This window comes from Alexandromys fortis, unplaced genomic scaffold, assembly GCF_014885135.2.
Source record: "Alexandromys fortis isolate MF-2015 unplaced genomic scaffold, M_Fortis_MF-2015_v1.1 scaffold_6, whole genome shotgun sequence".
NCBI classification, from domain to species: Eukaryota; Metazoa; Chordata; class Mammalia; order Rodentia; family Cricetidae; genus Alexandromys; species Alexandromys fortis.
Window position 1 is genome coordinate 4,469,287 of NW_026067902.1, and position 12,840 is coordinate 4,482,126.

General features: G+C 41.3%; 1 protein-coding gene across 3 annotated transcripts in view; it reads right to left on the minus strand.

Annotated features, from left to right (window-relative positions):
• The window catches only part of Plcb1 (phospholipase C beta 1), a 675,692-nt gene that overhangs the window by 124,209 nt on the left and 538,643 nt on the right, over positions 1–12,840 (minus strand). For all 3 annotated transcript variants that reach the window (XM_050132272.1, XM_050132255.1, XM_050132262.1), the window contains 7 exons: positions 12,414–12,481; positions 10,751–10,847; positions 8,688–8,772; positions 6,617–6,741; positions 4,075–4,229; positions 1,081–1,245; positions 484–583 (listed from right to left, as the gene is read on the minus strand). In XM_050132272.1, coding sequence (XP_049988229.1) covers positions 484–583; positions 1,081–1,245; positions 4,075–4,229; positions 6,617–6,741; positions 8,688–8,772; positions 10,751–10,847; positions 12,414–12,481 — 795 coding nt within the window. The remainder of the gene's footprint in view (positions 1–483; positions 584–1,080; positions 1,246–4,074; positions 4,230–6,616; positions 6,742–8,687; positions 8,773–10,750; positions 10,848–12,413; positions 12,482–12,840) is intronic.

Here is a 12,840-nt window from a genome sequence, read left to right on the forward strand (position 1 = left end):
CTTAACTCTGTAAAGCTGTGCTACTCTGCCTGCCTGAAACACCTGATGGTCTAATAAAGAGCTGAACGACCAATAGCTAGGCAGGAGAGAGAAATAGGCAGGGCTGCCAGGCCGAGGGAATAAATAGGGGGAGAAGTCTAGGGAAGAGAGTGAGGAGTGAGAATAAGGAGGATGCCAGGGGCCAGCGACCCAGCCACACAGCCAGCCACAGGGTCAGAAAGAAGTAAAGATATAGAGAGTAAAGAAAGATAAAATAAAAAAGTACAGAGGCAAAACGTGGGACAGGAAAATGTAAGTTAGAAAAGCTGGCTAGAATCAATCAAGTCAACCTAAGACTAGGCATTGATAAGTAAGAATAACTCTCCATGTGTTTATTTGGGAACTGAGTGGCAGGCCCCCAAAGAGTGAAAAAAAAAAAAAAAAACAACTACAGAGCAACAGATCCTAAGTCATTCTTTAATGACAAAGCCTCTCACCACATACCTGGCCGAATAGCCTGCACAGGCAAGATTCGGTGGCCAATAAATTTACCTCCTTCTTCATATGCTGCTATCCTCAAACAGGCCAGAGAAGGCAGAACTACCTGTGGGGACATAAACGAGGCTGGTTATAAGAGTAAGCAAATCGCAGAAAGAACTACAAAAGTATTGGAGATCCTGACTCTGCCTTTCCCAAACCAGGTATCGACTCATCTAATCTCAGTAAAAAGTTAAACTGCCTCTTTGTGAGGTAAGGAAAGCCATGACCAGAATAGGAGAATTCTGGGAAGAGGAAAGGCTCAGTCTTCAGTCATCACTCAGACACAGAGGAAGCAAGATGGGAATGCTTCACTGATAAAAGGTACCAAGCCATGTGGCTAACACAGACAAGAATTAAGGGTTAATTTAAGATGTAATATTTAGCTAAAATTATGCATAAACTATTGGTCAAACACTGTTCTAATTAATATAGTTTCTGTGTTATTATTCGGGTCTCAGTGGCCAGGAAACAAAGAAGCAAACAGTCTCTGCCTACAAAAAAACAAATAATTGCTTGTTTAAGACACCCAGAAACCACCTGCCTCTTGTAGCAGACACCCACCTTTTTAAACACAATGGGTTCTTCCTCCCACACAGGATTCACAGCATTTCCCTGGGATGTCTTGGTTTTAAAAGCCTTTCTCCTTGTGTCCACAGGCAAACCAAACATATCCACCTCCACGTAAGTCCCAACCTTCTTATCGGAGAGAAACTGGCCTGAAATAATCTAGAAAAGAGCAGAAAGTCTTGACAAATGAGTAACAAAGAGTTAGGAGACAGCTTGAAGGAGGCCAAATGGTAGCCTACAAGTGTGAAATCCTATGCGAAATGAAATAAAAGCAAGGGTAGAACCACCATTCCTCTCCCACTTAATAAGTAGACAGAGGAGACTGAGAAGGGGAGGTTGGGAGCCAATCAGATGGAGTCACATGGGAACAATGAATGAACAAGCATCCTTGGAAGTCACCAAGTTATCATGATCTCTGTCCTCACCCAAATAGCCGTCTGTAGAATTGTGGGGCGCCTTTGTCTAGATACAGAATTAATCAATGACCCATAGCTATACGAGATTCAAGACTACATATTCACATAACATTTCCTAAGGCTTCCTCGATCAACATCTGAGGGACCCATCACCTATCATAAAGATTAACGAATACATTAACCCAGAACTAATTCAGAGAGCTTTCCAGGTTACTGACTCCCCAACTATTCAGGATTTCTGTCCACATCAGCAGGGTCTTTGGCATTCCTCAGCTCCTGATGCTTATGTTCATGTCACCATTGTGCCAGATTTCTAGCCAAGTCACCATCTTGGAAACCCTGCCCCTGTTGTGGGTAACCTCAGAAAGCTGCTGAGTAGCTGATGACTTTGTTCCAAACACAACCTGGATCCCCAGGTTTGCTCTATCACTCCCTGCTCCTGCTGCCCTTTCTGGAAGGACAGGAACATTCTATTTGCTTCTATTCACCACTATGGCAGGTGGTAGATCCGTTGGATGTTGGCAACTTGGGTTACACAGAGAGGAAGATGTGGGAGATGTTTTCTGAATATGTAAGTCTTAAAATCTCATTCAATTACACAATATTGAATAGCTAGGCAAAGTAGGCTCACAACTGTACAGATGACAAGCTCAGCAAGAGCAAAGGTAAGGATAAGCTTGGTGGACACACACTTGGTATCAACCACTGCTTTATAAACTTGGGTTCTACTTGCCAGCAGGCTTTGTATAACATATTTGAAACTTTCAAGTGACATGAATCCCATCAGGGATTCAGATGCTCCGAAGTTTGGGTGCTTATGTTGTTTGGTAAAAATCAGGGTCCTAAAGTAGCCCTGACCCTAAGTCTCAGGGTTCTTGTCAGTCAGATGGAATGGCAGATCACGGTGTTATCTGGTCTGGGACGTGGAAGTCTCTGCCAGAAGACCCACATAGAGCTATGACAGGACCAATGGGATCCCCATCCAGGTTTGGCAATGACAATGGAGGCAGGTGGGACTCTACTCAGTGGCCTGCATTTTGGATGGAAGCTAAAGGGTAAATTTTTGGTGGGGGCTCTCAAATATTTTCCCATTCATCCCATCTTTCCCGTATCTCTGTCATGGTTTTAGAACTGTTTCCACTGTCAGAGTAGAATTTTTTAGGACAAAAATCAATAAACCAAAAGACACATGAGAATGGGGTGGAGCTAAACAAGTCAAACTACTACCAGTTTGCCTCAGCTAGGATAAGTAACAGAAATGCTAAAACACAGTCTTCCATCAATATTTGCTGCTCGTGGTGTCTTACCCATTCTTGACAGGAATTAAACCTCATTTGCTAAAAAACATTTCTTACAAGAAATACATTTATGCAGCGTCATTTTTGCCTAGTTCACTCTATAATCCATGGTTTGAAATAACTTCAAAAGATAAAATTATAAAACATTTTTGAGACTTTAGCATAAAGTGGCTCACTCTGGGGAGAACCAAGGGCTGGAGCAATGTTGGGTATTGAGGCAGAGGCCTGTCATCCCAGCATTAGGTTGAGTTGGGGGAACAGAGAACTCAAGGCAAGCCTGAGCTACATAGCGATGCTGTCTCAGAAAACCAAGGGCTTGGGAGGGAGATCAGGGGCAGAGCACTCGCTTAGTAGGTCCAAGGCCCAGGTGTTTCATCACTAGCGGTACAAAGCAAGCGTGTGGGGGCTGGGTTAGAAATTAAACTCCCAAAGGGCTGTGTGACAAGAGTTTCACTTGGCTTTGTTAAGGTCAGTCTGAAAAATGCATTTATGCTGAGTTTTGTATGTTTATTATCCACACAATTATTCTTGAAAACACAAATGAATGAGACTTTAAAAAGAAAATTTGGGGGTTTTATAACATTCTAGTTTCAACAGCGACACATTTCCAGAGTCCATGGGGGAAGCTCTTTATAAAAATAGAGCCCTCTCGTGGTATTAAAATACTTCTTGACAGCTAAAAATCCGTGGTCACATCTATTTAAAAAACTGAATAAAAGGAACTGGAATTCATTTTTAGAATAAAATGCATAGTTAATAAAACATTCTTTCAGATTATTAAAATGAGTTTTACATCCCTGAATATTTGGGTAGATTAAAAGATATGCTGTGGTAACATGGAAGCTTTTGTCCAATACTTAATAATTAGAATCGGTGAGAATGAGGGGAGGGGAGAGGAAAAGGCCTCTATATGGGTGCCGGGCTTCCCTGTGCATTTTCCAGTGCGGTGTTTGCCTCCAAAGAGACGACTGGGGCTGGCCAACGGGAAGTCTCTGCTCATCTGCTTCTCTAGCTCCATCTATTCTCATCCTAAGAATGAGACTCAGCTCCTTTATTTCTTTGTAGTCTGGGGAAATCGCTAATGAGTATTTTATCCTTAAAAGGAAAAGAAAATGTATGAAGGATCCTTCCTAACTCCTAAGTTTTTGATGACAAAGATTTTTTTTTATGCAATATATATGATCTTTAAGTGTCTTTAAGGGACAGGTTCGTGACCTGCATATCCAGGGTAGGGGGATGGGGGTTGGGGATGGTAAGGGTGGGAGTGTACGTACCTTAACGGATAGAGTGTTGGCCACTATCCCATCTACGATTCCTTCAGTAAATGGATCAAAATGCTTGTCCGGCCTCCTCATGAACTCTGGCTTTAGCCTGTAGCCGCTCTTCCCATTGTACTCATACATGCCCATGTTGATCTGCATAGCTAGGTCTAATTAGAAAAACAGCCCAGCGTGAGTGCATCTGTGTTTGGAAATTGCAGAGTAAGACTATATAAGATTACAGTCCACTTCCCCGACTGTTCACACCTTTACAAGGAAATAATTACACACCATAAAAATTTAGAGACACAAATTTAAAAAAAAAATGAGCTGTAATCCCCATGCCTGCAGGCTGGCTTATAGTGTTAACCTTTTTCATTTTAAACACATTTTTACAAATGTTACACCCATTTTAGCAAGTATTTTTCGGCCTTAATTTTAACAACTGTCTAAAATTCCTTTGAATACATATATTTGAGTTGATGATTTTATCCAGTCTCTTCTTTAGATATATTGTTTCTAGTAAATTTTAGCATTTTACCTATGTCTTTCAGTGAACATCATAATGAAAGTTTTGAAAACTTAAAAGTGGGTTTGCCATGAGCAAGGGGAATTTTGGGAGTCAAAAGGTAGGCACGTTAGAAAATGCTTTTTTTGTTTTGGTAACTCTTACTAAAATGCCCTCCAGAAAGTTTAAATTCACTTACACTCGGGCAAACCATTTTAGGGGATGTTTGAGGACTGATTTATATGTAATCCAATTCAAGGGATGCTTTAATTATTTGTTTATCAGTTTACAAGAAGGCATTTTAAATGTGCATTCTGTGATTAATTACAGCCAATATGAATTGTTCACAGACTCTTTTCCAGAGGACCTAGGTTACTGGTCAGAATTTCCACAGTCAGTACATTTACTATAATTGCTGGGGTTAAAACAAAACAAAATAAAACACATTTTAGGGTCTAAGAGCATAGTGGTGGAGTATTTACCTAGCAAGTGACAAATCCAGGATCAAATAAAATCTGTGGATTTGATTCACAGTATATATAGTGTACACATAGTGTGCATGTATACATATATGTATATAGTATATGTACATATATTTATATAATAAATAAAAAGTAGAACGATTTTAAATCTCCAAGGCACCTAGGAAATAACTAGATGTTCCAAATCATCCATGAAGTGATATATTTGTACTATTAGGGCCAACAAGGAGGTAATAAGAGGGTTGTTTCAGAGTTCTATGCAAGACGTTTTAGAGCAAGGGGAAAAAACCAAAAATTTCTTTATTGCTTTATCAAACTATTATAATTACAACACTAAAATTAGACAAGGCTACTTAAAAGGAAACAATAGACCTCTCCTACTGGAAACAGTTAATATTACTCAAGAAATTGCATTATTAAACAGAACTAATATTAAGACCAGTAAAATGGCTTGGCAAAGAAAATCAATTGCCATAGAGCCAGACAATTTGAATTTGATTCCCAGGACTCACATGAGAGGAGAGAGCTGTCTCATAAAAGTTGTCCTCTGACCTCCATGTGGGTGCCCACACAAAGGCAGACAGATGACAGACAGACAGACAGATACACACAGCGCGCGCATGTGTGCGCCACGCGCGCACACACACACACACTCACACACACATTACCTCTTAGTGACAGCATTTCTGGAAGATTTCTTTTATTCCTGTTTCGTGTGTGTGTGTGTGTGTGTGTACACATCACATGGACGTGTGTGCAGGTATATCTTTATGTGTGTGTGTGCAGGTTTATGTGTCAGTGCACGTGTGACTGTAGGGAACAACTACCAAGTGTACACATGTGTGGAGGAGAGAACACAACCTCAGGTGCTCCTTACAAACTGGTCACCTGTGTATTTGAAACAGGCTCTTCCAGTGGGACCTGAAAAGGCCAGTCTGGATGCCAGCAAACCCGAGGGTCTGTGTCTCTTGTCTCTCCAGAGCAGACATGACAAGCGCTTGTCAACACATCAAGCTTTTTTACATGGCTCTAAAGGACCCCAGGTCCCTATTCTGCGAGGTAAGAGCTTTACCCACGGAGCATTCTCTCAACCCAGGATTTCTTTTTTTTTTCTTTATACTTTCGAATTTCTAGTTTTTCTAAAATAATTTTTATACCACTTTTTTTTTGTTTTGTTTTGTTTTGCGAGACAGGGTTTCTCTGTGGCTTTGGAGCCTGTCCTGGAACTAGCTCTGTAGACCAGGCTGGTCTCGAACTCACAGAGATCCGCCTGCCTCTACCTCCCGAGTGCTGGGATTAAAGGCGTGTGCCACCATCACCCGGCTATATACCACTTTTTAAAATGCTTGAAAAAACAGCATGAAATCCAGATATGAAACCCCTTTCAAAAATTATTAGAGGCATCTCAATTTTCAAAATTTAGTGCTCTTCCTTTGCTTTGATTATCCTTCTTTGGAATTTAGTTATATAAGCAATCAAATGTGCCCCACCCCCACTCCTAAGTTCCCATGGTAACACTTGGGGAAACGTGACTTTGCAGCAACGGAAGTGAGCTGCTGTTACTCACCCACGGTCTGGAAGTTGAGTGCCACCATCTGGCAGCCGGCATTCCAGAAGAGCTGGGGCATGTAGTTGGAGGAGTCCACGCGTGTTCCTTTGGGATAGATCCTGCTAAGTTGCATCTTGTTGTATCTGGACCATCATGTTAAGTAGTGGATACAATTTCAAAACTGTCAGTCTACTCTATTGGCTGCGAGGCTCCTCTCTTACCTCGCACTGGGGGGAACGGAGTAAATATTAATGATCACATTGCATTGGTAGGCAAAATAGACACAGAACGAGTTAATAGAACAAACGTGTTCTTAAAAACAAAGCATTATTATTGGGAAGCTTGTGGGTGCTGAGTACTGGGACAGTAAGTGCAACTGAGTAAAAGTCTATGCAGTTAGGAAGCATTTAACCACAGTCATGAAGATAAAGGGCACTACTAGAGGCAGGAATATAAGTCATGGTGGGGGGGACAGTGTTGTGTGTGGGAGAAACAGGAAGTATGAACCATAAAACTGTTTTTGAAATGCTCTCTCCTCATTTTCTTAACATTCGCTGGGAATGCTATTTGCCAAGACCGCAGTAGTTTTTAAGATTAATAAAGAGAGTAAATATAGGACAGAAATTTCTGATCTTGTTTCATATTTTCGTTCAGTTTCCATCCTAAGAACACTGCAGCCACTTAGCACTGCTCTGTCTTTGTAACGTGGCAGACTGGCTCCTACCACCACTTAAGGCAGAGGTTAGTTACGATCTAAGGCAGGCAAGACAGACTTGAGTCTGGAACTTGTTCACTATATGATCTTGGATAAGTTAATTCATCTCTTGTTCTCAGTTTCCTCAGCAATACAATACAGTTCCTCCATCTTAGGATTCCTTTGAGAATTAAAGGGGATAACTTATTTTAGAAAAGAATATCACAAAGGTAGTACTCAATACTGAAGATGATTGTATAATGTGACTTTAATTATACAGTTCACATGTGTTCCCTCTTCTCTCACTGTTCTCTCTCTCTCTCTCTCTCTCTCTCTCTCTCTCTCTCTCTCTCTCTCTCTCTGTTTGTGTGTGTGTGTTTGTGTGTGAATGTGTGTGTTTGAAAAGTGCCATAGCTTAGGATGTCCTGGATCTGGTGATCCTCCTGCCTCAGCCTTCTGAGTGCTGAAATTATATGCATGTGCTTTCATGCTTACCCTATATTGATGAAGCTTTTGATTTGTGTGTGTGCTTGTGCACGTGTGTGTTGTGTGTGTATGTGAATGTGCACGCATGTGAATGTGTTTACAAGGTTATACCAGAGGCCAATCTTGGATGTTACCCAGAAGAAGCTATCTATATGTAATTATAGCTATGTAATATACCTATAATATGTAATTATAGTTATATTGCTCCATATCTATCTTTCTACACATACTGGTCCTGAACTCAAACTCAAGTCCTCATGTGTGACTGAGCCATAATCTTACTCCCACTGATGAGGTATAAAGATGAATTTTATTCTAGAAATTGCTTCACAAAATTTAACTATTTAGGATAGTAGCATTAACTTATGAAAAAAATAACCTGAAGGCCTCTTTGATTTTTGATCCATGGGAAATAACATAAGACTAGAAATCACCATTCACATGTACATTCATATCCTTTTGGTCATTCTTCTCACTACTTTTCAATTGAACATATACCACATGTGTGAGGTGCAAAGCTAGATTTATAGCTATGTGCACACACCATTGATCTATAGATTCATACAGATCTATAAATCTGGAGAACACATAAAGTGTTAAATACATTGTATTTGATAAATAGCCAGTCACAAAGCTAGTAGCATTACTTGTTTGAAGATGAGGAAAATCAGAATTAAGCACATTGCCAGAGAACTTAGAGTTTGATGGTTTGAGGCAGCCTTGCAGTCAGAGCCTCCACTAACCTAAACTTAGTTAGTTTCTCTATAGACCAGGCTACACACATTGCACACTACACTCGAGACCTGGGCTACAGATGGAAACCCATTCTGTGCATCTTTCTCCTTATTGAACAAACAGTCCATGATTTCTGCTGGTGAGCTCAGCAGTCATTCATCAAATCAAGGATACTCTACAAATTCCACTGGAGACTTTGTAAGTTGCTCAAGTCCTTTGGTTTCCACGAAGGAAGACATTTCAAAGCTTTTATTTCTCTCTGAGTTCAACAACAACAAAAACAATAAAAAGGCAAGAAATAAAATTCAGTATTATAAATGATAATGTTATAAAAGAAATATATGTTAAGCGAATTGGAGAGTAACTGATTTAACTTTCAGTGTGTATACGTAGACTTCTATCCATGAAGTATTTACCAGTAATAAAAGTTGAGTCTTGCAACTTCATATTTTGGGTGAGATATTTTCGTGTATCTGAACTTTAGGGCATGAATGAATGAATTAACAGGTGTAGTATAACAAGGAACTGGTTTTGTTCTAAATCCCTCCAGACTTCCTGGGGGATCTGCAAAAGATGTGGTGGAGATGTTGGTGCTGACATTGCAGGCTATTCAGACCCACACTGCAAACCCTTAAAGTCACAGCTAATGTGGCATCAGAATTAGAATGCATCAAAGGACAGGAATCCTGGGAGACCTTCGAATTTGCAGACCTCTTTACCATATTAGATTACAACAGCCAAAGAGGTGAATGTGTTAAAGAACTCAATATTCCTGAATATCAGAGCGTTAGGAAAACATGCTGAATGTGGAATCCAAGCTTCTAAGGGGGACAGGGCACAAAACAGAATTAACTCAGACACTTTCACGTGTCTGATCTCAGGCAATTTCCTGGTCTTCCCAGCTTGGCTCAGCGGCTGTGCTCCACACTCAGATACGTGCTATACACAGCAGGTAAACAGCTCTGGGGTTAGAAAACTGGCGATCTTTGGGAAATTTTTCCCTCTTTGGCTCCCTTACTTTCAAAATGAGGCCCCTATTCTTTCCCTCGATCACCTAAGACTCAATCCATCTCCTACTTGCCTAATTTGCTCTCGGGGAACCCCATTTCCTTTTTCTTGGTTCATCATTAATTTACTTTCATGCAACTAATTATTTTAAGCACAGCTGTTAATTAAAATGAAGTCTTCACGATGGGCAAAATACAACCAATGAGAGGTCTGGCATGATCACATGACAGCATCACAAGGAGGAGGTGTTCGAACGTCCACGGGCATCATTGGGCCCCAGAGAATGTCCACTTCCTGCTCCTCCACTTTGCAGCACCCTTAGGAGCTTGGCTATGGAGCCACAGAAAGTGAAGCCAAAGGGCAAGAAACCCCATGGCTTTAGGTTGCTTGACACTAAACAATTTCAGGTAACAAGAATCAGTAATTATGGCACCAGAAAATGCTGGATTCTTTATATACGAGCTGTAATAAAGTGTAAATTCCTTATGCACATCAATGCACCAAGTGCCACTAAGTTAAGACTCAGAGCAGAAGGTCACAAATAGAAATGCTCATGCCACCCAGAAGCTTGAAGTTGGCTATATCTACATTTTTTTCTTAACGAGGCAATTGCATTTAAGCAAAATTTCAGTTAAGCAACTGGGAAGCTCCCAGGATCCTCTTCTCTGATCTTAACTTGCACTTTATGCTAGTACAAGGGGCACTTCCATAAAAGGGTTTTTTCCCCACCAGGTTAACAGAAAGATGACTTTTGTATTCACTATGAGTGTATAGTTGGGTGAGGCGCAAAGAAAAAGTGATGTGCAGTGAATGACATAGTCTCCTCTGGACTTGAAATGAGCTGGAGCAACGGAACCTGGGTGGGTTGGTTCTAGTTTGTGTCACCAAGCTGGACAGATGCTCAGCACGGTCACTACATTACTAAGGGCCCCACAGGGGTCGTGGCAAAACAAATGCAATGTGAAATTCCCGATCGCTTGGGCACTGTCTTGATATCTTTCAGGGAACCCTTAAGTATGTGGAGGAGCGTCATGAAACGGTATCCTATGGTTTTCGGATATAGCAAACATAATATCGAAGTGTTAAAAGGAGTTCTATTTCTGCAATGATGCCAAGACAGTACAATCCGTGAAAATATTCAAGATGTTCAGAATAGAACACTTCTTTCCAGTTCTGAGTGCCTCCTGGCTAGGCAACACTAGGGATTTCTCCTGCAGAAAAAAGCTTACTTTTTGAAATTTCAAAGGACTCAAACTTGACAGGTTGAATATAGTTCACGAGGTTAGACATCTCTTCTGTGGCCATGGCCTCGCTGCCGGCAGTCCCCTAGAAGCAGGAAAAAAAAAATTCAGAGTCAGAGTCAGCATTATACTACCCAGAGCTAGCTTCTCAGGAAAATGGTCACATGCCACCAGGGAGCAGAAAGTCCTTCTGTTCTGAAAAGAACTGCTGCAGGTTGATCCACCGCAGGAGCGGAACAAAAGGCAGGCCGGGTCCTCATCACAAATACTTGGTGGCACGTGTGTTTAGAGTTTGGATCTGGAGTATTTGTTTACACATCATGGATATTTTACGGATGAGTCCTAAGTCCAACAAAACAAACTCTCATTTAAAACTCAAACGCATGTTATACCCACAACATTAACCAAAGGTTGCCGTATGGAAGTAAGTGGGGGCTGTGCAAACAATTTCTATATTCCTTGATAAGCACTCCCCTCCCTAATGGGCTCCTCTGTGACCAAGTTCGCCGTCTGGCAGCAGGAGAGCTGCTTAGGTCCTAGAGCAAGGCCATCTGACATTAAATCCAAAGGCCACGAGTCAGAAGCTATTCTGCTACTTGTCTGCAAAATAAAAATGAGTCCCACAGCAGTACGGTTTTATAATTATTAAAAGCAGGTGTGGTGGTGCTTGTCTTTAATCCCAGCACTCAGGAGGCAGAGGCAGGCAAGTCTCTGAGTTCGAGGCCAGCCTGGTCTACGGAGTGAGTTCCAGGACTACCAGTGCTATACAGAGAAATTCTGCTTCAATTAATAAAGGATGTGAGCTCGGACCATGCCTGACAAATGGTAAGATCTTAAGTTACTTTAGATGCTATCTTCAATAACATATTATTTAAAACATGTTTCAATGAAGAAAATCCATATTATTACTTGTACAAGACAGGCCTCTCCAGACAGGTCCAACATTTTCCCATCTTTTATTTTAGAAGATAAAACGCAAAGAGATGAGGATTCTTTGTGAAAATAGCGGCAGAGATCCTCTGGTTAAATGCCAGCTGGGAAACAGCCATTTGAAAACAGACAATTGCAAATGATCCAAGTGGACCCTGAAGCCACTCTCAAGCGCAAGCAGCATCCTCGTTAGTACTGCAGCTTCCTTTTGGAAATCAAGATGAAATGTAGCGGGGACATAATGAAGCACATTTTAAACTAGGCTGGACACCGCGGCTCCTGTGTTTCCGTAGCTACTTGGAGGTAGGCATGGGCTTGAGCCCAGGCGTTGGAGGACACACAGTGGGACTCATTCACAAGACAAACAAACAAAATATATAAAAATTCAGACCACATCAAAGCATGTAATTATAAGGAAAAAAATGCCAAGGAAGAATAGCGTATTGATCCGTGTGTAGTGATACACACCCATGATCCCAGCATTTTAGAGGCTGGGTGAGACAGGAGGATCTGATGCAAAGCTGAAACACGGACTCCCTGTGGCATTCCGAACATTCCTGCAAACCTGCATTTTCTCTGCACTTTCAGACCACTCCACAAATCACGGAATTGCCTCAAAAAAACTGAAGCTGGCGACCAAATGTCCTGTGCTTACTCTTTTTGCCACTAGATGGCGGAAGGGGATCATAAGAGACCCGTAAGATGGTTAGACCGAACTCACCTCATCCATGGAAGACTTTTTACAGTCATCATCGTCGTCGTCATCGTCGCTTTCCGTATCCGCTTCCCCTGTCAAATTTTAATCACAGACGTGATTTCAGAATTCGAAAGTTTTAAGAATTTTCAAAAGCACGCTACCGACTAGGTCAGGAGTACCCTGGAAAGCTGACATTCGGCTTCTTTTAAAGTCATTTCCCCATGCTCCCCAACAAGGATTTATGTTTTCTTAGTAACAGAATTAAACTGACATTTTGACAAATTTAATTTGTGATAACACTGCAATTTTCTTTTTTTTAAAATTTATTTATTTATTTATTAAAGATTTCTGTCTCTTCCCCACCGCCGCCCCCCCTTTCCCTCCTCCTCACCCAATCAAGTCCCCCTCCCTCGTCAGCCCTAAGAGCAGTCAGGGTTCCCTGCCCTGTGGG